The 26,106-nt window shown below is 39.8% G+C and overlaps 1 protein-coding gene across 6 annotated transcripts in view; it reads right to left on the reverse strand.

The window, feature by feature from the left end:
- Positions 1–4,235: 4,235 nt before the first annotated feature.
- Positions 4,236–26,106, reverse strand: part of SINHCAF (SIN3-HDAC complex associated factor) — a 45,496-nt gene continuing 23,625 nt past the window's right edge. For all 6 annotated transcript variants that reach the window (XM_017851468.1, XM_017851469.1, XM_017851470.1 and 3 more), the window contains 5 exons: positions 19,967–20,114; positions 18,864–18,963; positions 17,423–17,549; positions 11,267–11,417; positions 4,236–6,526 (listed from right to left, as the gene is read on the reverse strand). In XM_017851468.1, coding sequence (XP_017706957.1) covers positions 6,367–6,526; positions 11,267–11,417; positions 17,423–17,549; positions 18,864–18,963; positions 19,967–20,094 — 666 coding nt within the window. In that variant the 5' untranslated portion in view covers positions 20,095–20,114 and the 3' untranslated portion in view covers positions 4,236–6,366. The remainder of the gene's footprint in view (positions 6,527–11,266; positions 11,418–17,422; positions 17,550–18,863; positions 18,964–19,966; positions 20,115–26,106) is intronic.

The raw sequence follows: 26,106 nt of genomic DNA on the forward strand, positions 1-26,106 counted from the left end.
AAAAAAAAAAAAAAAAAAAAAAAAAAAGAAAGTTGTACTATTATTCTTTCAACTTTTCAGTGTACTTAAAATTCCTTCAAAGTATTTTTTAACATTCTTGAATAAAATTCATCAAGACAGTTGGGATAAATTCAACTCTTCTATGAACATGATTTCTGAAAATACCAAGTTGTAAGCAAGTGATCAATATAAATATTTATTGTGACCCTGCTATTAATATATCCTAATCAACCCCTCTGGGAGCTGTAGTGGTGACTGAACAGACATGCTTCATGCTCTCTTGGAACCCACGTAGCATGTTATTTTGTACGTGTGTGTGTTGGAAGAAAGAGGAATTATTCTGGAATGCTTCCCCAAGTGATGCCTCAGCTTAAACCTGAAGGATAAATAAGTAGGTGTTGCCTAGTTACAGGATGGTGGGGAAATGCGTCAGAGAAAACAAACAGAAGATGTGAAGGCACCAATGATGGAGTTGGCCAATCTGGAGAGTGAGAATATTTACTCCTACTGCTTCCTCCAGGTCCCCACTCTTTTTAGATAGCCTGTTGGTCTCCTGTATCCATTAACCAACTCCCTCTACTCAATCTTCAGACCCAGGAGTAGTAGTAACAGGACTCCAATGTTACCCAGTCCCAAGAACTGTATTCACCCTGAGGTTTCCCTATACCCTACATACAACTTTGTAAAGGTCCCTTTATCAAAGTTTGAAATTATCCAGTTTCAGTAAGCCATCTATTTCCTGCCAGCAGGACTGATAAAAATCTCTAGAGACAGATATGGGAGATGTCTGCATATTTCACATTGTATCTACGATTGCCTGGGCCAGTGAGCATCTGAGGTCCAAGGAAAACCTGGAAACTGTGTTTTCAACCAAGAGTATTTCAAGAAAGAAACTGTCAATCGTATTAAGCACTGTGGAGAGGCTGAGTAAATAAGATAAAGGCTTTGGAATGTCCCATGAAGAAGCCATCAGTGACAGATCAACATTGAAGAGGTTTGTAAAGTTAATTAGAGGCCAAGTATACACTTACTTGAGATTAAAAAAACACTATGGCCAGGCATGGTGGCCATGGGTCACGCCAGTAATCCCAGCACTTTGGGAGGCTGAGGCGAGCAGATCACTTGAGGTCAGGAGTTGGAGACCAGCCTGGCAAACGTGGTGAAACCCTGTCTCTACCAAAAAATACAAAAATTAGCCAGGCGTGGTGGCACACGCCTGTAATCCCAGATACTCGGGAGGTTGAGGTGGGAGAATCATTTGAACCCAGGAGGCAGAGGTTGCAGTGAGCTGAGATTGCGCCACTGCACTCCAGCCTGGGCTACACAGTGAGTCTCTGTCTCAAAAAAAAAAAGGGGGGGGGGGGGAACAACAGTATAATTGTTCAGGTTTCTATTTTAACTCTACCAGGAACTTACTAAATAATTTGAGTTTTTTTAGTTTTAATTATTTTGAGATTTACACATAAACGTAAGCAAAAACAATCTTTCTCTTTTATTTGCAAAAAGCCAATACCGGCTGGGCTTGGTGGCTCACGTCTGTAATCTCAGCACTTTGGGAGGCCAAAGCAGGTGGGTCACCTGAGGTTAGAAGTTCAAGACCAGCCTGGCCGACATGGTGAAACCCCGTCTCTACTAAAAATATAAAATTAGCTGGGCATGGTGGCGGGCACCTGTAATCCTAGCTACTCAGGAGGCTGAGGCAGAAGGATCGCTTGAACCCAGGAGGCGGAGGTTGCAGTGAGATGAGATCACGCCATTGTACTCCAGCCTGGGCGACAAGAGCAAGACTGTCAAAAACAAAAAACAAAAAAGGCCAATACCCAGAGACACAGTTCAGCCAATATAAGCCATAGAAGTTTAGAGAATAAATGCTGTAAAACAGAATAAATCATTTTCCCCTTTCAGACAAAGAGCAGACTTTGGCAAAAAAAAAATCTTTTGTCTCTCTCTAAACTGAATGACTAAGTTCTTTTACACTAAAGCTTGCAACTGAGTTTGTCTAAGATTCCCTAGTCAACATACAATAACAAGCAGTTTCTAACCAGGGTGTAAGGTATTTGATACCTAAGGCATTCTCATGAGTACAATGAGTAACCAAACTCCACAGCTTGATAAATTGTTAGACAGAACCCACAGATCCCTTTCTTTGAGAACATGAGCCTGTGAAATTATCTATCTTTGATCCAATTTGGCTTTCTCCTCCCTTCCGAGTTCACTGAACATCACACAAAAATGATTGCCTGGCCACTGCAATGCTAAATCTAGGGCACTAGGAAACTGTTCTAGGGACGTTGAATAGAAGAGGCTCCCAGGGTACCTTCTATTTGTTCACTGCAGAGCAGCTACCTTGATGAATTGTTTTAAGATATCGTTTCACTAAGCCTCCAGCAGTTTTCTCCACAAAAAGACAGATAATATGTACTTTGAACATTACGAAAATTAAAAAACAAAATTTGATTAAGTTATAGATCAACTTATCTGCAAAAGTTAAACTTGCCCCTCGTTTCAGCCTTCAGAAAGAACGGAGGCAAGAGACCCAGGAATAGTTTCCAATGAGGGTTAGGACAGCATTACTATAGCAGACAGGGGACGGTTTGGAGAACAAAGGCTTTCAAATAAGAAAAGCAGATTCTTTCATTCAAGTTACATGACCGCCTGGCACCTCCACTTACCTGTAAATAGACTTTTTTTTACTTTGCAGGGTTACTTAAACAATGTTTAAAAGTGCCTGGCCCCACAGTAGGTCTTTTCCTTTCTTTTTTTTCTTTGGAGATGGAGTCTCACTCTGTCACCCAGACTGGCGTGCAGTGGCCTGACCTGGGCTCACTGCAACCTCTACCTCCCAGGTTCTGAAAAGCAATTCTGAAAAGCAATTCTCCTGACTCGACCTCTAGAGTGGCTGGGACCACACGCGCACGCTACCATGACTGGTTAATTTTGTTTTTAGTAGAGACGGGGTTTCCCCATGTTGGCCAGGCTGGACTTGAACTCCTGACCTCAAGTGATCCACCTGCCTGGGCCTCCCAAAGTGCTGGGATTACAGGCATAAGCCACAGTGCCCAGCCAGGGTTTTTCATATTGTGAGAGCCATTTTTCTTTTTACTTGCTACACAAAGCATTTGCATTGTAGGGCAAGAGGACCAATTTAAAGAGATTCAGTTTAAAAAAAAATGCTGTGACAAACTCTAGGTGCCTTCCCATTAGCCCCACCCCCACCTTTTGGTGTCCAGTCCTTTACATGAGCCTCTCCCCCTTGGGTACGGGCAGGACCTGTGAAGACCCCTCTTGCTGGCAGCTTGGCTCTCGACACTTGGTGGTAGTGATAGTAATCATGTCAGTGGTCCAGTCAGCAGCAAGGCCACGCAGGGAGCACCCAGCTGGCAAGGAACTGAGGGGGAGCCTCCAGCTGACAACCAGTGAGGTCTGGGCACTCAGTCCTGCAGTGGCAAGAACTGAATTCTGCCAGCCGAGTGAGGCTGAATGAGCTCTTCCCCAACCACCAGGTGAGAATGCAGATGAGACCAGGAGCTTTCTAAAGGACCTATCTACACCATGCTCAGACAGAAACTGAGACGCATTTGTTTTAAGCCACTAAATTTGTGGTAATTTAGGACATAGCAATAGATTACAGGTACTGTCAACTTCCTTAGTTACATTGTTAATTTCATAGCAACTGTACTAGGTGGCAGCCAAATCATCCAGACTATCCCAAAGCAAATTTAAATACTAACAGTAGTATAAAAAGTCTGGCCCTTTATTACCTTTCCCAGGTAATAAAACAACTGGTTTCTAAAAGTTTGATATGGATTACACCTCTTAGGATTCCTCATAATCCTGTGAAGTAAATATTCCCATTAATTATTTAACTCAAATGACTAACAAAGAGCAGAGCTAGAAACTTGAGAACCCCTGATGCCACTACCCTTCCAACTTTTATAGTTTCCCTAAAGTCTCAACTATGTTTCCCACTATGCCCATAGACAGTAATAAAACCACAGACAGTAAAAAGTACTGGGAACATTTTGTTCTTCCTTTTAAATCCATCTTATCCACTAGATTAATAATTGTGCACATCAGTTAAAATGTCTTTTATTCGAAAGTCTATGTCTCAGTACAGAGGAATTTATTCCCTTCATGGCTTGTTATTAATACTAAGCACTTAAACTGAGTATATGTGAAGGCCAAAAACATTATTCTTACTGAAGACCTGTCAAACAAAGCCACAAAACAGCTCCTTTTATTTTCTAATAAGACTAGATTTATTCAATACCCTAGTAAAAGTTTTGATTATAAGTATCCAACAGTATAAAAGTACAAAACAGATCTGTAGATTTCTAATATATTAATACAAAGTGCATGACTACATACAGTACATCCTACAGGCAAAGAGAGGTGGAAGGGGAAAAAGAAGACTGTGGTTGAGGTCTAGTAATAAATAAATAAATACAGAAGTAGAGATGATCCATATTATAGTATATTCTACCACCAATACTGCAGCCAAAATGTACAAAAAAAATCATTTCAAAATAACTCAGGAGGATGATAATGGCTGGACTTTTGTAATTCGCCTCAAAGACTGTGGGAAAGCCAACTCAACTCACTGTATAGTCTGTGCATATGGTGGCTTGTAGCATGTAGGTTTTTTCCAAAAGAATCAATTATAAAATGGTTTAGATTAAGAACTATAAAACTACAGGGTGCCTATAAAAGGTGGCTTACTCCTTGTTATTATTATACTACCCAACTTTTAAAATGCAGTTTAAAAAATAAGCACTGAGTCTTGTTATGACAAGGCAGGCAAATGCTTCTCCCTCATTCTGAAAAGACTGAACTGGCGATGCTTTTGCTGACTATTCAGAAAAGAGGCAGTAAGAGCACACTGTGGTTTGGGTTCCAGTGAGAGGCTTTTCATGGGGATCTTAAGATTGAAGAGTGCTAAGTTCAGGATATCTCAATATTCAGAAAGCCTGACTAAAAGAAGCCAAACCAAAACCATTTAACATGAACACAAACCTCTTTTCTTCTAGTAAATTTTACTTTTAATACAGAGTGAAAGAAAATAAAAAATAGGCTAAAACAAGTCAAACAACCATTCAACACAGATAAAAACCTTCACAAAGGTCAACGGAAGTAATCCAGAGCTGAAACTGAATTGTGCAGATTTTCAATGGTCATCAAAGTCATGTAACACAAACAAAAGTCAATTATATTTACACACTCAGCAAGCCCTCTAAGAAATGTGCCCCAAGAAGCATTAACCTTTGTTTTGTGCCATCCTGAAGACTTGCACATTTTATTTTTCAGATAGCTTAACATTTTTAATAGAGTGTGCTCTCTACCATGCGGTAATGCTTTGGTAGTATTCATACAGGGTCTCGCCTGTCCTAAAGACTTGCCATTTCCCAAAGAGGAGCTTTAGATTCTGCTTTAGAAGTTTTACATAAATTAAAATCTTTATCAAATATTAATATGAAGGGAGGCACAGGATGCAACATATATAGTCAAGTTACCTCTCTGTACATTTAGAAATTGCTTTCTCCTCCAAGGTATTTGCAACAGAAAGCTCAGTCTGTCCTGCTTAATAATCAGTAGTACAGGTTTGAATCATCAGAAGCTTGGCAAGACCTTAATATTTCAGAATTACCAACACCTACCTCTAGGGGCAAGTCCATGTTACTGAGTTATGATAAATTTATTATCGTGAGGGAAAACAAGAGTAGCCAGCCATCTTAAAAAATGCCCCAACCACTGCTTCTCAATACAGAAAGACTAAAAACTACATACAGTTTATCATACAACAAATCCCATCTCGGTCCCCTGAAATTCCCCTAGTTTCATTCATTAGAAGGGGATTAAAAAAAAAAAAGACTTAAAGAGCACTTTACAGCAGCATTCAGCTTTCCTATGAAATACTCAGCATCTTAAATACTATGTACACCTCTTTTTTTAGTAAGCTAGACACTGGCTTCAGAGTTTGTGGGACTGGGGGAAATCAACCCATTCAAAACTACTCTAGAAATTGTCTTTTGGCAGAATAGCAGATATCCAAGTTAAAAATAGGAGGGTCATTTGAGACCAGCCTGGCCAACGTGGTGAAACCCCATCTCTACAAAAACTAAAAAATTAGCTGGGTCTGGTAGTGGGCACCTATAAACCCAGTTACTTGGGAGGCTGAGGCAGGAGAATCACTTGAACCTGGGAGGTGGAAGTTGCAGTGAGCCAAGATGACGCCACTGCACTCCAGCCTAGGCAACAAGACCAAAACTCCATCTCCAAAAAAAAAAACAGAGGGTCAGTTTGTTGCTTTGTGGTCTTGTCAAAATTTAGATGTTTTTTTTTTGTTCCCCTTCTACATAAAAACCTCAGTCACCACTCCTGAGTGGAGATGGGCAGGGGCTCTGGCCCCTGCTCCGCTGGCTTCTCGGCAGCTGCTTTCTTATTGCTGCAGCAAGGCTTGAAGAGATGTGTGTCAATGAGGACTTCCCCAAAACGGCCTTTATAGATGATCCCACAACATATCTTCTGTCTAAAAGAAAAAAATGGAGAACAAGATACATTAATAAAGAAGAAAAATAGGAATACAAAAGAAATCTACTATTATAACTGCTGAAATATAACCAAACAGTTGTGCTTCTACAATCTTGCACATTCCAAGTGAAAGTGCTCCTAGAGTAACCCCAGTTAGCTAGAGAAGGGGAATTACCCAGGTCCCTTAAAGGCCACACTGGAATCTTCTCAAATATTGAGGAAGATGGCATTTTGAGAGACAGCAGTCAGTTTCAAAGGCTGCCCCTGATGTTCTATATAACACAGTTTTATTTAGCTAGTCTTATTTTAATATATAACTCTTGAAAAAAATATCAGCCACCATAAACAGGTTGATGCAGCTAGCAATTTTTTTATATATTTAATTTTTTTTTTTCTTTATCAACTCCTAAGTGCTTGCGTGGTAATTTTTAATTAAATACTGACTAGATAAAAATACATGTGTGGGCCGGGTGCGGTGGCTCACACCTGTAATCCCAGCAGTTTGGGAGGCTGAGATGGGCAGATAACTTGAAGTCAGGACTTTGAGACCAGCCTGGCAGACACTGCAAAACTCCACCTCTACCAAAAATGCAAAAATTAGCCAGGCGTGGTGGCACGTGCCTATAGTCCCAGCTACTTGAGAGACTGAGGCAGGAGAATCACTTGAACCCAGGAGGCAGAGGTTGCAGTGAGCTGAAATCACACAACTGCACTCCAGCCTGGGAGACAGAGCAAAACTCTGTCTCAAAAAAAAAAGTGTGTGTGTTAGCAAAGGCATCAAAAATGACAACACAATACGAATGCCCACAGACCACATATTCTAAGGGAAAGAATATCATTTCCTATGAAGCCCCCTGCGGGCCCCTCCCCAGTCCCATCCCACCTCATCTCATCCTCTCCCCACTTAATTTTAGGTTTATCACTCCCTTTTCTTTATACTTATGGTTTCACCATATGTTGGCATCTCTAATCATACTGCACAGTTATCCACTACACACACACACACACACACAGAATCACAATGTATTCTGCAATGTTTTGGTCAACATTAATTGAGATCCATACATACTGTTATAGAGCTTTATTTCATTTTGACTTATGTATAATATTCTACCCTGTGAATATATAACACAGTTTTATTTAGCTACTCGTATTTTAATATATAAATCAGTGGATACATTCTAAAGTTTTTACTAGTTTATATTGCTAGCATTTAGGAATGGGAACATCTTCAACTTTACTCAAAAATGGCCATTTATCTACATGGTTATAACTATTTACACCTATAACTGACAGTGTTCTCATCATTCCATATCCTCTCTCCAACATTTGGTAATAGATTTTTTATTTTAGTTTTTTCACCAACCTAATGAGTGTAAAATGTTATCTCACTGAAATTTTAATTTTTATTTCCTTGATTTTCAAAAAGTTTGAACACATTATCATTTAATGAGTTATTTCATGATTCCTTTCTAAGTGTGTCCATTTTCTGTTGATTTATCTTTTCTTCCATTGTAGTTGTCTATATATTCCAGATACTAACCCTTTGTCAGATACATGTGCTGGATATCATTTCACTTTCTTTATGGTGTTATTTGATGAATTTAAGTTCATAATTATAATGTAATCAAACCTGGAAGATTTTTTAAATGCTTAGTACTTTGTCATAAAAAACCCTTTTCCACTCAAAAGTCATATTCTATTTTCTACTTTAATGCATCTGTAATTGGTGTTTGTCTATGGTGTGAGGTAGGGAACCAAGCCCAATTTTTTCACATGAATAACCATGTTGTTTTTAATATCCTAGCAACACATATTGAACAGACCATTTTCGCCCATCACCCCCACATCATGTATCACATAACAAGTGCTATATACATATGTGGGCTTGTTTCCAGGCTCTCTATACTATTCCACTGGTTTATTTTTCTATTCCTAGTCCCAAAACACATTAATTACCATGGCTTTATAATGTCTCGATTTCTGTTAGGGAAAGTTTATCCACATCTTTCTTTTTCTTCTGAAGATGCCTATTTTGGGCCCTTTGCTTTTCTATATAAATTACAAATTAGTTTGTCAAGTGCCATAAATATGTTGGGGTTTTGACTGCAATTACCCTGAATCTACAAAGTGATCATCTCCCTAACAGTCAGTTTAATAATATCTATGAATGTGCTATACCTCTCAATTTATTTAGGTGTCTTTAAATGTTATTCCATGGCCAGGCGCGGTGGTTCATGCCTGTAATCCCAGCACTTTGGGAGGCCAAGACAGACAGATCACCTGAGGTCAGGAGTTCACTATCAGCCTGGCCAACATGGTGAAACCTCATCTCTACTAAAAATACAAAAATCAGCAGGGTGTGGTGGTACACGCCTGTAATCCCAGCTACTCTGGAGGCTGAGACAGGAAAACCGCTTGAACCCAGGAGGTGGAGGTTGCAGTGAGCCAAGATCGCACCACTGCACTTCCAGCCTAGGGTGACAGAGCGAGACACACACTCTCTCTCTCTCTCTCTCTATATATATATATATACACACACACACACATATATGAATGTTCTTCAACAATATTGTATGATTTTTACATAACTCCTCCAAAGGGTTTCTGATATTTTACTACTACGTTATTTTATATTTCCTAACACTAGGGTAAAATGTATCATTCTAATGCCAAACGGCCTAGATTTAAATCCTGCTCTACTTATTGTGTAACCTTAAACAAAGTACTTCCTCTTTGTACCTCTGTTTTCACATAATGCTTCACAGAACTGTTGTAAATACTAAGTAAGGCCAGGTGCAGTATCTCACACCTGTAATCCCAGCACTTTGGGAGGCCAAGGCAGGCAGATCACTTGAGGCCAGAAGTTCAAGACCAGCCTGGCCAATATGGCGAAACCCATCTTTACTAAAATACAAAAGTTAGCCAGGCATGGTGGTGCATGCCTGTAGACCCAGCTATTTGGGTGGCTGAAATGAGAGAATCGCTTGAACCCAGGAGGCAGATATTGCAGTGAGCCAAAATAACACCACTGTACTCCAGTCTGGGCTACAGAGTGAAACTCTCAAAAAAAAAAAAAAAAAAAAAAAAAAGATTAAATAAATGCATATATTTAAACCATCTATAAAGTACTCATACTATGTGCTAGGCACTGTTCTAAAGCGTTTACTACTACTGGTACTACCACTATCACTGCTACTACCAATATTGTATTGGTTAGAACCTTCTGTAAAATGCTGAATAGAAATGGTGATAGTCAACACTCTTGATTTGTTCCTGATCATAGAGAAAATGCTTTCATTTTATCACAGTTATGTATTACGTACTTTTGTACTTTTTGTAAGATTCCTGTTGTCTAAGTAAAAAAGTTTCCTTCTATTCCTATTTTGCTAAAAGTTTTGTTTTAAACCTTAAAGGAAAGTTCAAATTTGTCAAACTCCTTCTCTGCACCACTAAGATGACAACACCTTTCTTTAGAAACTATCAATGTGGGCTGGGCACGGTGGCTCATGCCTGTAATCCCAACACTTTGGGAGGCTGAGACGGGTGGATCACCTAAGGTAAGGAGTTCGACACCAGCCTGACCAACAATGAAACCCCTTTTCTACTAAAAATACAAAATTTAGCCAGGTATGGTGGCATGTGCCTGTAAGCCCAGTTACTCGGGAGGCTGAGGCAGGAGAATCGCTTGAACCCGGGAGGCAGAGGTTGCAGTGAGTCGAAATCATGCCATTGCACTCCAGCCTGGGCAACAAGAGCAAAACTCCATCTCAAAAAAAAAGAAAGAAAGAAACTGTCAATGTGGTAAATTATGTTAGTTGATCTTTTCATGTTCAAAAACCAATCTTACATACCTAGAATAACCCTAGTGGCTGATGATGTATTGTTTTAGTATCAAATTTATATCAGCCTTAAAAATGCTTGGGGCCTATGCCCTATTTTATCCACAGTCTGGAAAAGCCAGTGCATAGGCCCCAATCATCTGTTCCTGGATGTTTAGTACAGCTTGCATATTGTGGCTTTTTTTTTTTTCTTTTTTGAAATAGAGTCTTGCTTTGTCACTAGGCTGGAGTGCAGTGGTGCAGTAATAGCTTACTGCAACCCTAACATCCTAGACTCAAGCAATCCCCTCACCTTGGCCTCCCAAAATGCTAGGATTATAGGTGTGAGCCACCACGCCTGGCCTGAATCAATTTATTATGAGATTATCTCGGTTTTTCACTTTTTCTTGAGACAGCTTTCACAAGATGTATTTTTTCTAGTACTGTACCCACTTCACCTGTATGTTCAAATTTATTGGCATAAAGTTGTCTATAATATCCTATTATTTTTTAAATGTCTGCTTTATCTATACCTAAGTCTCTTTTATCTTTCCGAAAATTGCTTATGTGTATCATCTCCTTTTCCTGATCCACTTTATCTCTAGTACTTTTTTGGTCACGTCTTTTTGAAGGACCAACTTTTAGTTTCACTGATTCTCTCCACTGCATATTGTCTTTCTACTCCACTTATCTAGCAATAGGAAATGTAGGTACCTTGATGTGATTTTTATTTTAAATAACTTTTAATAGGAAGAACATACAAAATCCTACTTCTTTGCTCAATTCCTGCTTAATCCACTGCAATCGTGTGTTACCAACTGTTTGCCAAATGCCATTTAATTGCTAAGGAAGTAGAAAAACACTGCCTGTAATTAAGATGGTTTGCTGGTTAGAGAGATATTTTCTGTTTCTTTTACCTTTTCCAGTATGTGAGATCTAAAAAGGAAAAAACTGGTGTTCTGTTAGAACCAGAAGCCATCTCTGTATCTGAGCCATCATCTGACTGGTTACTGTAACAAGGAGATTGAGCTGGGGAGGCACTTGAGGTGGTACTGTGAGCATCAGAATCTGCAATAAAGATTAAAAGAAAAAATAAAATTTTCAATTTCATTACATGTAATTGCAACTACACCTCAGCATAAGACACTGTGAATCAGTTGGTAAAAAAGAAAAAGTAAAAAAAGTTTATTTTCTATGCACTATTGGTATTTGAAGATATTCAGACTAACATGTTTTTTTTAAAAGTGAAGAAGATGGAATAGACATACCCTTTCCTATTCCTCCTGCTTATACAACTAAAATCCCAGGATATTATATATAAAACAAACCTAAGACTCCAAAAGGTGATGACCATCTAGGGAGCTCAAGACCCAAGGCAAGCCATGGTGGTAGGTTCCTTAGTTTTTCTGGATTTTCCTTTTGCCTCATAATCTCCAGCTTTGGAAGTGACACAGTAGCCACCCAGAAATGCCAATGGGTACAGACAACCAAAACAACAACAAAACAAAAATCCAAAACCCCAGTTAAAGCCTGATCTCTCTAGCAAAGAACTAGGAAAAGGGCAGCCTAGCCAGACAGAAAACGTTTCTAGACAATAACCTTTCTGTTCCAGCCAAACCCACGGAAAAAACTGTGGACACCTTTCCTAACCCCAGCAGAGGCTGAGGTGAAGAGCCTACATTTCCACCCTCACAAGACTTAGGAAGCACCCCGACACCTACACCAGGGTGGTGTCAGAGGAAGCCTAGTTAAGTCAGGATTTTCGTTATGGCCCACTAACTACAAGGCCACCCTCACCAAGTGGGAGCTTGAACTCTCCTGACACCCAGTAGTAACAAGGAGCCTCCCCCTCCCCCCAATCTCAGAGGTCAACGGAGGATGAGAGAGAAACCGGAATTCTAACACCTGGCGGTAACAGGGTGGTTATGCCCCTCCCTCTTTCCCTGCTCTGAGGGGTGTCAAAAGAGCCAGTTAAAACAGAAGGGTTAAATAAGACCCAGAGTCTCACAACATAATCTAAAAATGTCCAGGTTTCAATAGAAAAATTACATCAGTTCAAGAATCAGGAAGATCTCAAACTAAATGAAAAGGCCAACATTAAGATGACAAAGACATCAGAATTATCTGACCAAGATTTTAAAGCAGCCACGACAAAAATGCTTCAGTGAGCAATTATGAACATGTTTGAAATAAACGAAAACACAGCCTTGGCAAAGAAACAGGAAGCCTCAGTAAAAATAAGATAGAAAAGTATAAGGAAAAAATAAATGGAAAATTTGTAACTGAAAAAAATACAATAAAGAAAATAAAAACCACAGTGGATGGGCTGAACAACACGGAGGGGAGGCAGAAAACAAACAGTGAACTGGAAGAAAGAACAACAGAAATTACCCAGTATGAACGACACAGAAAACAAATGAACAGAGCATGAGAAACCTGTGGGGCTTAGTCAAACACACATCTACATTCATGTCAGTGCAGTCCGAGAGGGAGAGGAAAAAGAGAACAGAGGCGAAAAAGTACTCAAATATAGTGGCTGAAAACTTGTCAAATTTGGTGAGACATAAACCTAAGATTCAAGAAGCTGACCAAAGCCCAAACAGAATAAACCCAAAGAAATCCATGCCAAAACACATTATAATTAAACCTCTATAAACTAACCCAAGAGAAAAATCTTGAAAGCAGCCAAAGAATAATGACATTGTACCTATAAAGGGAAAACAAAAGATCCTGATTTAATAAGGAATAAAAGCAGTTCATTAAATGCAGAGCTAACGCTGATTTAATACTTTGCCTGTTTACATGAAGAAGATGTCATATAAATGTACAAGTCAGAAAATAAGTTTCTTGGTTAACAGTCATTGTGCTATAAGGCTGTTGTACTGCCAGGTCACAGCAAAAGCAGTATCATAAACCTCATAAACACAGGTGGGGCCTACCATACACCTTGCCCATCCCAGGACACATGGACAGAGCAATCCTTCAATTCAGATAACCAATCAAGTACTTATTAAATATTTATAAGACATCAAATCCTATGTTTTATGCTGCATGGAAAAAAACAGACTAAAGAAAATGTTGGGTTTTTTTTAAATTTTTATCTTTTGGTTTTCCTTGAGACCGGATCTCACTCTGTCACCCAGGCTGGAGTGCAGTGGCATGACCACAGCTTGCTGCAGCCTCAACCTCCTGAGCTCAAGCAATCCTCCTGTCTCAGTCTCCTGAGTAACTGGGGCTACAGGCACACACCACCATACTCGGCTGGTTATTTTTTTAATTTTGAGTAGAGACAAGGTCTCATTATTTGCCCAGACTGGTCTCGAACTCCTAGCCTTAAGCAGTCCTCCCACCTCAGCCTCCCAAAGTGCTGGGATTACAGGCATGAGTCACCACACCTAGCCAAGAAAATGTTTTTGTTTTTATTTGTTTGTTTAAAGCACAGTCTCACTCTGTCGCCCAGGCAGGAGTGCAGTGGCACGATCTCAGCTCACTGCAGCCTCCACCTCTTAGATTTTCATGCCTCAGCCTTTTGAGTAGCTACAACTACAGGTATGCACCACCACACCCAACTAATTTTTTTGTATTTTTAGTAGACAGGATTTCACCATGTTCGCCAGGCTGGTCTTGAACTCCTGGCCTCCCAAAGTGCTGGGATTACAGGTGTGAGCCACCACACCCAGTCAAGAAAACATTTTCTGAATAGAGCCCACAAATATTTTATATTAACAAATATTTACATAAAACAGCATAAAATTAGGTATCTAAAACAAAGAAAGCACCCTTAGTATTTTTAATATGTTAACTTAGCAAACAAACAAAATCCTCAAGAGTAGCAGGCTTTAAAAGAATGAGTCTAGTGGGATGTTTAAGACTTCCTAAATAACTAACATCAACAGACACCTCTATGCTGCTGAGGAAAACTCACTCCCCTAGGAAGTACTTAATATCTTTAAACTATTTGAAATTTCAATTATCTGAACATTTTTTGTTTTGTTTTGTTTTGGGAGACGGAGTTTCACTCTTGTTGCCCAGGCTATAGTGCAATGACGTGATCTCGGCTCACCACAACCTCTGCTCCCGCGTTCAAGCAATTCTCCTGCCTCAGCCTCCCCAATAGCTGGGATTACAGGCATGCACCACCAAGCCCAGCTAATATTGTATTTTTAATAGACACGGGGTTTCTCCATGTTGGTCAGGCTGGTCTTGAACTCCCGACCTCAGGTGATCCTCCTGCCTTGACCTCCCAAAGTGCTGGGATTACAGAGTGAGCCTCCACGCCCGGCCCAAACTGCAATTGTAAGTCTTAAAAATTACGTAGGATTTGGAAAGCACCAAGGAGTGATTAGATGGCATCAAGTCGGTAGGGACAACAGGCAAAGTCAACGGGCAAAGTTATGGAAGCCAAACACATTCCAGGAACTGACTCAATTCAAACAAAAATAGGACCTTCAAACACTTTCTAGGAATTCTCAACTATATTTTACAGCAAGCAGAAATCACTGCAGATTTTGGAAAGGATGACACAAAAAGAATAGCTAACATTTATAGAGGAATTTATTTTGTTTTACAAAGCCATTTTTTACTTGATTATCCCCAGTTCTCTGATTAGAAAATTACGGTTAAACGTCAAGTGACTCCAGAATCACACATTTGCTAGTGAGAAGAGCCAAAATTCAAATCCAGATCTACAACTCTAGGTCCAATGCCTTTCCAGTACACCACAAAATGTCTCGAAAAGAGAATACAGGGCTGGGCACAGTGGCTCATGCCTGTAATCCCAGGACTTTGGGAGGCCAAGCAGGAGAGATCACCTGAGGTCAGGAGTTCAAGACCAACATGGCCAACATGGCAAAACCCTGTACCTACTAAAAATACAAAAATTAGCTGGGCATGCTGGCAGGTGCCTGTAATCCCAGCTACTCAGGAGGCTGAGGCAGAACAATCACTTGAACCCAGGAGGCGGAAGTTGCAGTGAGCTGAGATAGTGCCACTGCACTCCAGCCTGGGTGACAGAATAAGACTCCATCTCAAAAAAAAAAAAAGAACGAAAGATAAGAGAATACAGGCCAGGTATGTGCAGGATGCACAGAAGCAAACACATAACCAGAAGCGCAGACCATTTAGTGGGTGATATATAAAAATGCACGTCTCCCAACTGCTTCAATGCACAAAGGTGCTAGCAATTTATAATGTACCTGGTGAACACCCTGTTTCAGTTTGAGCCTCCACAATCTACACACCTTATTATCAAAGGAATTTATTTTCAGTCTCCAACTACTACACAGCACAGTTTCACAATAAAAATCTAAAATTACACTGAATATATTCCCTTAAGTAAGGCAAAAGTGAGATATCACTTTCCCTATAATTAAGGGAAAGGGCTAAGAATATACATATGAATAATCAGTTCCTCCGCCTTCAAGTGATAAAAGAAAATTAATGTTTCCCAAATGTTCATTAAAACATCTAGTGAGGACCGGGTGTGATGGTTCATGCATGTAATCCCAGCACTTTTGGGAAGCCAAGGTGGGTAGATTGCTTGAACCAAGTTTGAGACCAGCCTGGGCAACATGGCAAAACCCCAACTCTACTAAAAATACAAAAAATTAGCCAGGCATGGTGGTGCATGTCTGTAGTCCCAGCTACTCAGGAAGCTGATGCACAAAAATTGCTTGTACCCAAGAGACGGAGGCTGCAGTGATCCAAGATCATACCACTGTACTCCAGCCTGGGTGACAGAGCAAGACCCTGTTTCAAAAAAATAAATAAATAAAATAAAATAAAACATCTAGTGAGAAAGGAAGGTAGAGTTAAATCTTTAGGGAGATGGGGGGTTGAGAGCTGGTTAGGAAAGGGAAATGTATAATTAAAATACATATACACATTTATATTACCTAAATGTATTACTACATCTCTACCACTGATTAAGTGGCCCAGATCAAGTTTAAATTACCCCTTTGTGCTTCCTATTCTGAGCTCTAAAATAGAAATAAGTGAGATCATTACAAATGTAAAGTGCTTAGTATACCAAAATGCTCAAAAAATGTGAATTCTCCTGCACTCCTCACTTTACCGTCACTAAACTTAAATGTCTTTTCCCATTATTCTAAAATAAGCATGATAACCATTTGTCTTGATTGATAATGTTTTCTCTAACAGGGCCCTATAGATTTTTATAAAGTACTGAGAGCTACAATACAGGTCCACAACCCCTAGCCGCAATTCTGAGAAAGCTCTGGAAACACAAAGTGTATTCCTAACCTATTTGGCCACAAAATCTGACATGACCTACACTACGATTACAAGCAAACAAACCTAACTAGCCTATGTACCATCTATGTATTCCACTAAATGTGAATACTGCTACTTTTGCTGTAAAATACTAATGTGTTTGGTTCAATAATGCTCCTTCAAACCCCAACGGTAATAGAGGTATTTATTAGACAATAACATTATATGCAGTGTATTTCCTTTTCAAAATCTAAAATCTAAATTCCAAAATACAGACGTGCCACTACAGCAATCCCCCAAAACTTCCAATAATAGCATGTGACCTGACATTAATTAGACATTCCTTTCTTATTCTATCAACACAACACACACTGCCCCTTAAACCTGAAAGCAAGCCCTGAGGTTTGCTATATTTCAAAATGTGAGTTATGATTTCTAAAGTTACTTTCCAGAAAACCTGAGCTTTGGTCTCAGATTGTCCCCTAATTATTTATGTACCTTCTTGCACATCTGCAGGACTCGATTTCCTTATGGATAAAAATCAAGTAAACGAGCTAGAAATGCACCTCCTAGAAAATTAAGATGTCAATAAAGACATCAGAGTGGTCTCAGTACAATATGAAGTGGTTAGCTAGTAGAAATACTCTCTTAAGACATCAAAATCAGAAACAGTGCCAAGATTTCACAGAAATAAGGTAACATCTCTACCAAGTCAACATTGCCTTCCAGTGCTCTTTATGAAAAGCAATAAAGGAAAAAATGATCCACACATGCCATACACCACCCCCAGCCAAAAATAACAAAACAATTATTAAGTACTAATGTTGTAATATCAAACTTACTATGACGTTTAAATTCCGTCTGCAGTTTACTGATCTGGTTGCTTTTTATCCTGTTCCCAGATAGAGTTTTCACTTTCTTTGGTTTCAATGTAGTCTTTAGACTGGGTCCAGCCCTTGCATCTACCACCTGGAAGAAAATACTGAATATTTAATAATATTTTTTAAATGATACTAGTGTATCCCTTTGGTTCAGATCTGTGCCTATTTGAGAACCACAGTTTTACACTGAAAAGAGGATGAAACTCCTCCATGTGCACCTTTAATCATCACATGACATAAGGGAATAAATAATATTTATCTAGTGGGGTTTTTTAAGATACTTTTTCCTGTGAAGTGGGTAATAGTGGGAGTCTGTTTGAAAAAAACTTAAATAGATTTGCATATGGGATAATCGTTACTGGATGACCCAACTAGGTTAAGAATCAAACCTAAAAACAACTCCATTTCTACAGGATAATGTTTTGCAGTTTACGAAAAGCTTTCACATACTTTTTATCTTCAATACAAAGCAATAAACGGGGATATTTTTGTTACTCCAATTTTAGACGGAAGGAAAACAAAGCAAAGAGAAAATATGCATTTTGCCTTATTTCACCAAGCGAGTAAATGGGGTAAGAGGGGTGGAGAGGGGAAAAGACTGGAATCAAGGTCTTCAGGTCTTTTCTTTATGCTTTTTTCACTACACACCTTAATCTCTGAGGTGAGTTACATGACAGCAATAGCATGTTCTCCCACAGTCTAGCCCAGCCATTGATCTCGCCCCATATTGCCCTGTTTCTTAGGTATTCATTCACATTTATTAGTTGCAGATTTCTACCCCATGTAAAAAGGAACGTTGTTACCATCTTCAAAATCATGACCTATTATAATAGCATAACACTGTTATCAAAGGACAATGTAAGGCTAGTGCGAATGATAACTATGTGTTATACCTTCCACATACCATCTCATTCAGTTCTCACAGTAGCTCTGTAACAGAGCTATTATCTTTGCACTTCATAAATAAATGTAACCTACCCGAAGTCCACAACTAGTAGTGGTAAAGGCAAAATTCAAATTCAAGTCTGATCCTAAAATCTATGTGCTCATTAGTACCAACCTGAGTTCAAAGGATCATGTTATCCAAAGAGATTTAAGAAAAAGGACTCATGTCTAATTAACTCTGGGAGTTACTGAGTTAAGCCTAAAAATAGGTGAATGCTTACTGTGAATCTCCAAAAGGGGGTTATTGGATATAGTCTTAAGGAAATGCCACACCAGGCTATTCTGTTCTAAAGATGCCAAAATGTTAGGCAATTATATCTGAGCAGCAGCTAGTGTTTTTCTTTATTCTTTTCAGACTTTTCTACCCTAGGGATATATTACTTCCTAAATTAGGGGGAAATTAATGTTACTTTAAATATAATAGAGATATAATTGAAAAAAAGAAAGATGGACTAACATGATTCCAGTTTTTTTTTGATCCTGCTGGCAACTTCTTCCATCTTTTCACAAGCAGGACACAGGCATTGCAGATGTCTCCTGAACGAGTCTCATGCAATCTGATAAAAAAACAATCAAACCTTTATCAGTCTCCCTTACCTTAAAGAACTCATGCAAACACATTTCTTTTGGGAAAAAAACTGTATCTATGTATGGTTTATAGATAAAATTTAATCATCCTGGATGATCCCATTCCATAGTTTCTATAGGATATTTCAGAAATAAAATTATCTTCTAGATTCAACAAACCAATTCTACGTACTGCAATTTGGTTATTTTGAAATAAGAAATGCTTTTAAAATTAAAAAGGCCAAGCACCTCCACGTCCAGCAAGTTTTTTTGTTTGTATTTTTTATAGAGATGGGTTTCGCCATGTTGCCCAGGCTGAACTCAAGCTCCTGTGACCGACCTGCCTCAGCCTCCCAAAGTGCTGGGATTACTGGCGTGAGCCACTGCACCCTGTCAAGGGTAATTTTTTTTTTTTTTTTGAGATGGAGTCTTGCTCTGTCGCCAGGCGGGAGTGCAGCGGCATGATCTCGGCTCACTACAACCTCCGCCTCCTGGGTTCAAGCAATTCTTCTGCCTCAGCATCCTGAGTAACTGGGACTGTAAGTGTGCGCCACCACGCCCAGCTTATTTTTGTATTTTTAGTAGAGGCGGGGTTTCACCACGTTGGCCAGGATGGTCTCGATCTCTTGACCTCGTGATCCGCCCGCCTCGGCCTCCCAAAGTGCTCTCAGATTACTGGTGTGAGCCGCTGCACCCAGTCAAGGGTAATTTTTTAAAAGGCTTTTAAAATTAACCACAAAAGGAAGGCAACAACAAAAGGGTTTGTCTAGCTACAACTATAAGGGACTTCACAATTAATGTGGTAGCTACTCATAATCTGGAAAAAAGTAGGCTGTCAGCATTCATTTAAAAAGCAGGAGACTTAAACAGCCTAAATTAGAATAAGTGATTTTTATTATTAGCACATTGTTCCAATCACCTTGCTTACAAATATTTCTGTATGCTGCGGTATTTTTTCACTCTAAGAATAGTACAAACATCAGGTGATCTTACCCAAAACAGCTCTGGAAGTCCTTTTCATAGCGTTTACTGTCAGTGAATCGAGAACTGGAGGACTTAGCTCTGCAAATACAGCAGCCCTCTATACTTCGGTACATCTTTGGCTTGTGAAAACCAAACATCTTTTCTTCTGGGCAATAGTCTGTAAAGCCAAGGGAATTGACACATCTTTGTTGAGGGCTGTAACAAGGAACCATTAAAGAGTTCTCTCTGCTCCACCCTATCCCCAAGCAACTTGGTATTATATGACCAAGACAGGCAGGCAGCTCAGGGGAAGACCTCCTGGATCTACCTCCATTCTTGGCACTATCATGGCAAGTGTATAAAACACAAAGAAAAGTTTAGTTACTTAAGGAGGACTCTACTACCTCCTACCTCGCCTAGCAAACATGCACTCTAAAAATGGGGAAGAGGAGCATTTTTTAAAATCAGGTTTTTAAGTAAGAAATGCCACAAACAATCCTGTAAAATAATGAAGCTGTACACAATCGAGGACATATCCTTAAACTTAAGACACACCTTTTTATTTTGCATCTTTGCATTAACGTGATTCCCCTCTGGGGAAGTTTTGAGCATTTACCACGAACACTATTTGATACTAAGTACACAACTAGCTCACTATGCATAGCCCATACTACTTTGCCTAATGGGAATTCAGAGGGGATTTCTTCTGTGATAAATGGGAAGTTCTAAGCAGTCAAGTTTGGCCCTGAATTGAAACTGCTGAAAGGAAGATGTAAAATTCACAAAAATCCAAGGTTATAATTTAATAATAATAATAATAATAATTCCATGTATCATTAAGACAAAAAAAGAACGAGCTCATGTTGTCTGACCGCTGATCTGCCCCTTAGTTGTTAGAGGTTTGTGGACCTCTTCTATGAGGTTTTGGGCTGAGAGTAGTAACAGTGGGAGGAAAATGTCCCAGAGATGCAGAGTGAAATAAATTGCAGTCCTTCTGTTTTAAAAAAAAAAAAATCTCAACATCAAGGAAGGAATGAAGAAAACAGCTCTGGGGCTGGATGTAAATATGTAGCTGGCAGTAAATCTGTACCTTAGGAAAAGTAATTTGGAATATCCAAATCAAGGGCCAGCTCACCAGAACATCTGGACTAAGAGAGGTGATGAAAAGGCAATGAATATAGAAACTAAACTCCAATGGACAAGTCCAGAGGATGTTTGTATGTATGAGGGTCTAACTATAAATTATCACATAAAGCAACAATAAAAGAAAAAAAAATTTTTTTTTTTTTTGAGACAGAGTCTCGCTCTGTCGCCCAGACTGGAGTGCGGTGGCGCGATCTCGGCTCACTACAAGCTCCGCCTCCCGAGTTCAAGGGATTCTCCTGCCTCAGCCTCCCCAGCAGCTGGGACTGACTACAGGCGCCCGCCACCACACCCGGCTAACTTTTTGTATTTTTAGTAGAGACAGGGTTTTACCGTGTTAGCCAGGATGGTCTCGATCTCCTGACCTCGTAATCCGCCTGCCTTGGCCTCCCAAAGTGCTGGGATTACAGGCGTGAGCTACCGTGCCCGGCCAAGAAAATTATTAATACCACTTTCGTGTCCACAGTTTTAGGAGTTATAACCACAGAACAGTATCTTTTTAAAGTTGTTTTAGACATAAACTTAGATGACTAAACCTAAAGCTTCAGTACAGTCATGTGTTGATTAACAATGGGGACACATTCTGAGAAATTCATCATTGGGCATCCTGGTGCAAACATCAGCGTCCTCACACAAACCAAGATGGCAATAGCCTACAACACCCCTAGGCTATATGGGATAGCCTACTGTTCCTAGGCAACAAACTTATACAGCATGTGACTGTACTGAATGTTGTGGGCAACTGTAATACAATGGTAAGAATCTGTGTGCATCTAAATACAGAAAACGTACAAAAAAATACGGTATTATAATCTATTGGGACCAACATCATATATGCAGTCTGTGGTTGACCAAAAAGTCCTTGTGTGACATATGGCTGTATTTGTCTTTGGATTATGTCGTCTGATCCCATTCCATTCCAATTCTGGTTAGTATAATATAGCAAGTATTAATGAAAATGATTCAGAAGTAACCAAATATCCAGGCTTTTTATGTGTATTTTTTTGGTATTGAGGGATTTTGAAATATAGACAGAGGTTTTACAACTTTTAAAAGAAAGTATTTTAAAACTTTTATTAGCAAATAATTAGCTTAAAATTGAAGCTTCCCTTTCAAACAGGCTATTGTTAATATAACTGTTCCTGTGCAATGTTTTGTTGGTGAGAGAGGCAGGCAAAAGAGTGAGATGGGGCAAGGCAGAAGGCCTTGATGCATTTCAATAATTAAGTCTAAACAGTTACCTCTAAGAATTGTTCAAAAAAAAAATTTTTAGTTGATAATAATTTTAGGTAAATGCTTGGGAATCTGATGTCTTTGAGAGGAAGAAAAATGAGAAAATACCCTCTACACAGTCGTAAGAAAAGGTCTAGAGAGGCCTGCTCAAATGAGGCAGACTTTTTTTTCTCAATCCAAAAACAAACCCATATGATAACTGAAAAGAAAATCCTGAAGAAAATGGTTGCATGGGCCGGGCGCGGTGGCTCAAGCCTGTAATCCCAGCACTTTGGGAGGCCGAGACGGGCGGATCACGAGGTCAGGAGATCGAGACCATCCTGGCTAACACAGTGAAACCCCGTCTCTACTAAAATACAAAAAAACTAGCCGGGCGAGGTGGTGGGCGCCTGTAGTCCCAGCTACTCGGGAGGCTGAGGCGGGAGAATGGCGCAAACCCGGGAGGCGGAGCTTGCAGTGAGCTGAGATCCCGCCACTGCACTCCAGTCCGGGCGACAGAGCGAGACTCCGCCTCAAAAAAAAAAAAAAAAAAAAAAGAAAATGGTTGCATGTTGCTTTGGAAAAAACAATGTCAAATGACAAAAGATTGCAGAAACAAGAAAACAGAGTAGCAGTTATTGTTTTAATATGTATATTCCTGTTTTAAGGCACAATGTAATATGACCCTCGTTCTCACACCACCCTGTGCTCTTCTCCAAACTCACCCAACAGCTTGCATTACCATCAAGAAGGTCAGAGAACAGTTTCTCTAATACTCTACAACTTCATCCAGAACTCTTGGAAACTTCAGCCTCCCTTCTCACCAAGGACAAATGAAGCAGAGCAAAAAAGGCCAGTTCATTCCATTAATACACAGACCAAATCCTATTACGACAGATAGATTCCTATCTCTACCCTCACANTCTCAAAAAAAAAAAAAAAAAAAAAAAAAAAAAAAAAAAGGGTTTTTTTTTTTTGGAAAAAAAAAAATAAAAAAAAAAAAAAGAAAATGGTTGCATGTTGCTTTGGAAAAAACAATGTCAAATGACAAAAGATTGCAGAAACAAGAAAACAGAGTAGCAGTTATTGTTTTAATATGTATATTCCTGTTTTAAGGCACAATGTAATATGACCCTCGTTCTCACACCACCCTGTGCTCTTCTCCAAACTCACCCAACAGCTTGCATTACCATCAAGAAGGTCAGAGAACAGTTTCTCTAATACTCTACAACTTCATCCAGAACTCTTGGAAACTTCAGCCTCCCTTCTCACCAAGGACAAATGAAGCAGAGCAAAAAAGGCCAGTTCATTCCATTAATACACAGACCAAATCCTATTACGACAGATAGATTCCTATCTCTACCCTCACAATCTCTTTCCCTTCCCCCAAATAAACAAGTCCTCAAAGCTATCAGCATTCAGCTCATCTCTAGGATATGAACTACCTTCACTGAGGTTGGATTTGACCAAGACGCCATAGTTTGTGCCAGTTACCACACTGGCAAGTTGTTAAGGATGTTACGGATTATAGGTGAATACTGAGGCTTTCTTTTTAATCAGCAGCCATTGTGAATTAAGTGTTCCTCTTCAATGATTTTTTTCTGCCGGTGGGGACCTCCACAAAACTGACCCACCACCCCCTAGCAAGACATTCCAGTCATCAGCTGAGGAATATTCTTCTTAGACATGGGGGAGAATAGGCTAATGTCTTAGGATTCATAATCCATTTTTATATAGCTCCGTGACCTTACTTTTGTCCTGACTGACCTTACTTTTGTCCTTACTTTTGATCTGAGAGGGATCTAAATCCTAGGGCTTACCCTCTCCTAGGCAATGCTCAGTGAGAAATGCAATGAGGTGGCAGACACCTGTCCTTATGCAACACACAAGGAGCATGTGAACCTTTTAATGGATGACAACTTAATACACCTATTAAGCCTTTTCTGAGCTTATCCTCACACTTAAGAGGCACCTGGGAATCTGCAGCAAATACACAGGGGTTTCATTTTGGGCTTTGTTTACAGCAACCAAGTTAAGCAGTGATTGGTGTTTAACCATTTTGAGGTTTGGGGATCCCTGAGATTAACTGATAGTATTTTCAAAAATCTGCAAACCCATGAAATTTTTACAAAAACACTACTTAATCCCTGGAGGAAAACCAAGGACACAAAATGGTCTCTGAAACCAAGTTACTTTATATATTTAACAAAGTAGTGGGTGGGCACGGCATAACTTGATTTTAAACTGGACATTTGTTTTTTCAAGCAACCTGGTGGTTCTTTAGAATACTGCTTTCCTAGTACCACATTTGTGCAATATTAAATGATTCCTCCAGTACAATCTATCTTATTTGTTCAAATGACACCATCAGCTCTGAAACTATCTGTGCATTTTGCCTCTATTCTCATAGGCATCATATCACTCAGCACTATGTTTTAAAGGAAGAAAGGTGGCCGGGCGCAGTGGCTCAAGCCTGTAATCCCAGCACTTTGGGAGGCCGAGACGGGCGGATCACGAGGTCAGCAGTTCGAGACCATCCTGGCTAACACGGTGAAACCCTGTCTCTACTAAAAAACACAAAAGCTAGCCTGGCGAGGTGGCTGGCGCCTGTAGTCCCAGCTACTCGGGAGGCTGAGGCAGGAGAATGGCGTAACCCCGGGAGGCGGAGCTTGCAGTGAGCTGAGATCCGGCCACTGCACTCCAGCCCGGGCGACAGAGCGAGACTCCATCTCAAAAAAATAAAAAAAAATAAAAAATAAAGGAAGAAAGGTAATACTATCTGCTTTCTAATTGATTAATAGTTACAGCTGAGAACAGACCCATACAATCTCACCCTTAAGCGTGTGTCTGAAGAAAGAAGAGGAAAATTCAGCTGTGAGATTAAAGCCAAAAATCAGGCCGGGCGCGGTGGCTCAAGCCTGTAATCTCAGCCCTTTGGGAGGCCGAGATGGGCGGATCACGAGGTCAGGAGATGGAGACCATCCTGGCTAACACGGTGAAACCCCGTCTCTAGCAAAAAATACAAAAAACTAGCCGGGCGAGGTAGCGGGCGCCTGTAGTCCCAGCTACTCGGGAGGCTGAGGCAGAATGGCCTAAACCCGGGAGGCGGAGCTTGGCCACTGCACTCCAACCTGGGTGACACAGCGCAACTCCGTCTCAAAAAAAAAATAAATAAAGCCAAAATCAAGAAAACTTAAAATACTGATTATGAACTGTTGTCTTCTAAAATTAAATAGTGGTATGGTTGCAAAACTCTGAGTATACTAAAAGCCACTGAATTGTACACATTACAAGAGTGAATCTTATGGCATATAAATGAGTGAATTTTATGGTACATGAATGATCTCAGTAAGCCTGTTTTTGAGACATTTAAAAATAAAAATAACTGAGGAATTAACTCGTCTTTATCATCTTTGTAAGCGCAGCATCTAAGATTCCAGTCTCACAGTAGGTGTGTTAACCCAAATGAGAGACCCAAGATGGGAATCTCAATCAAACAAGGTTTATTAGGCCGAGCTTGAGGATGTGCACCCAGAGAGCACAAGTTCCAATAGCTTATAACCTTTGTTTCAAAGCAAGATTACCTGAGGCATGGTATTCATACATTTTTTTAAACAGGGGGATACCTGCAGTACAGTGAAGCAACAATTACATTCTTGTCGATTTGACTGGTATTCAGTGATGTTACATATAAGGTAAAGTAAGTATGTGGTTGAGTGGGTAAGAGAGAAAGGTTAATAATTACATAGGCATCTCAGGGTCTGGCGGAAGGATGATTGATTCCATCCTGCCTTTGTTCTATATCTGACACACAA

The sequence above is a fragment of the Rhinopithecus bieti genome, unplaced genomic scaffold (genome assembly GCF_001698545.2).
Source record: "Rhinopithecus bieti isolate Rb0 unplaced genomic scaffold, ASM169854v2 scaffold_34397, whole genome shotgun sequence".
In the NCBI taxonomy this organism is placed as follows: domain Eukaryota; kingdom Metazoa; phylum Chordata; class Mammalia; order Primates; family Cercopithecidae; genus Rhinopithecus; species Rhinopithecus bieti.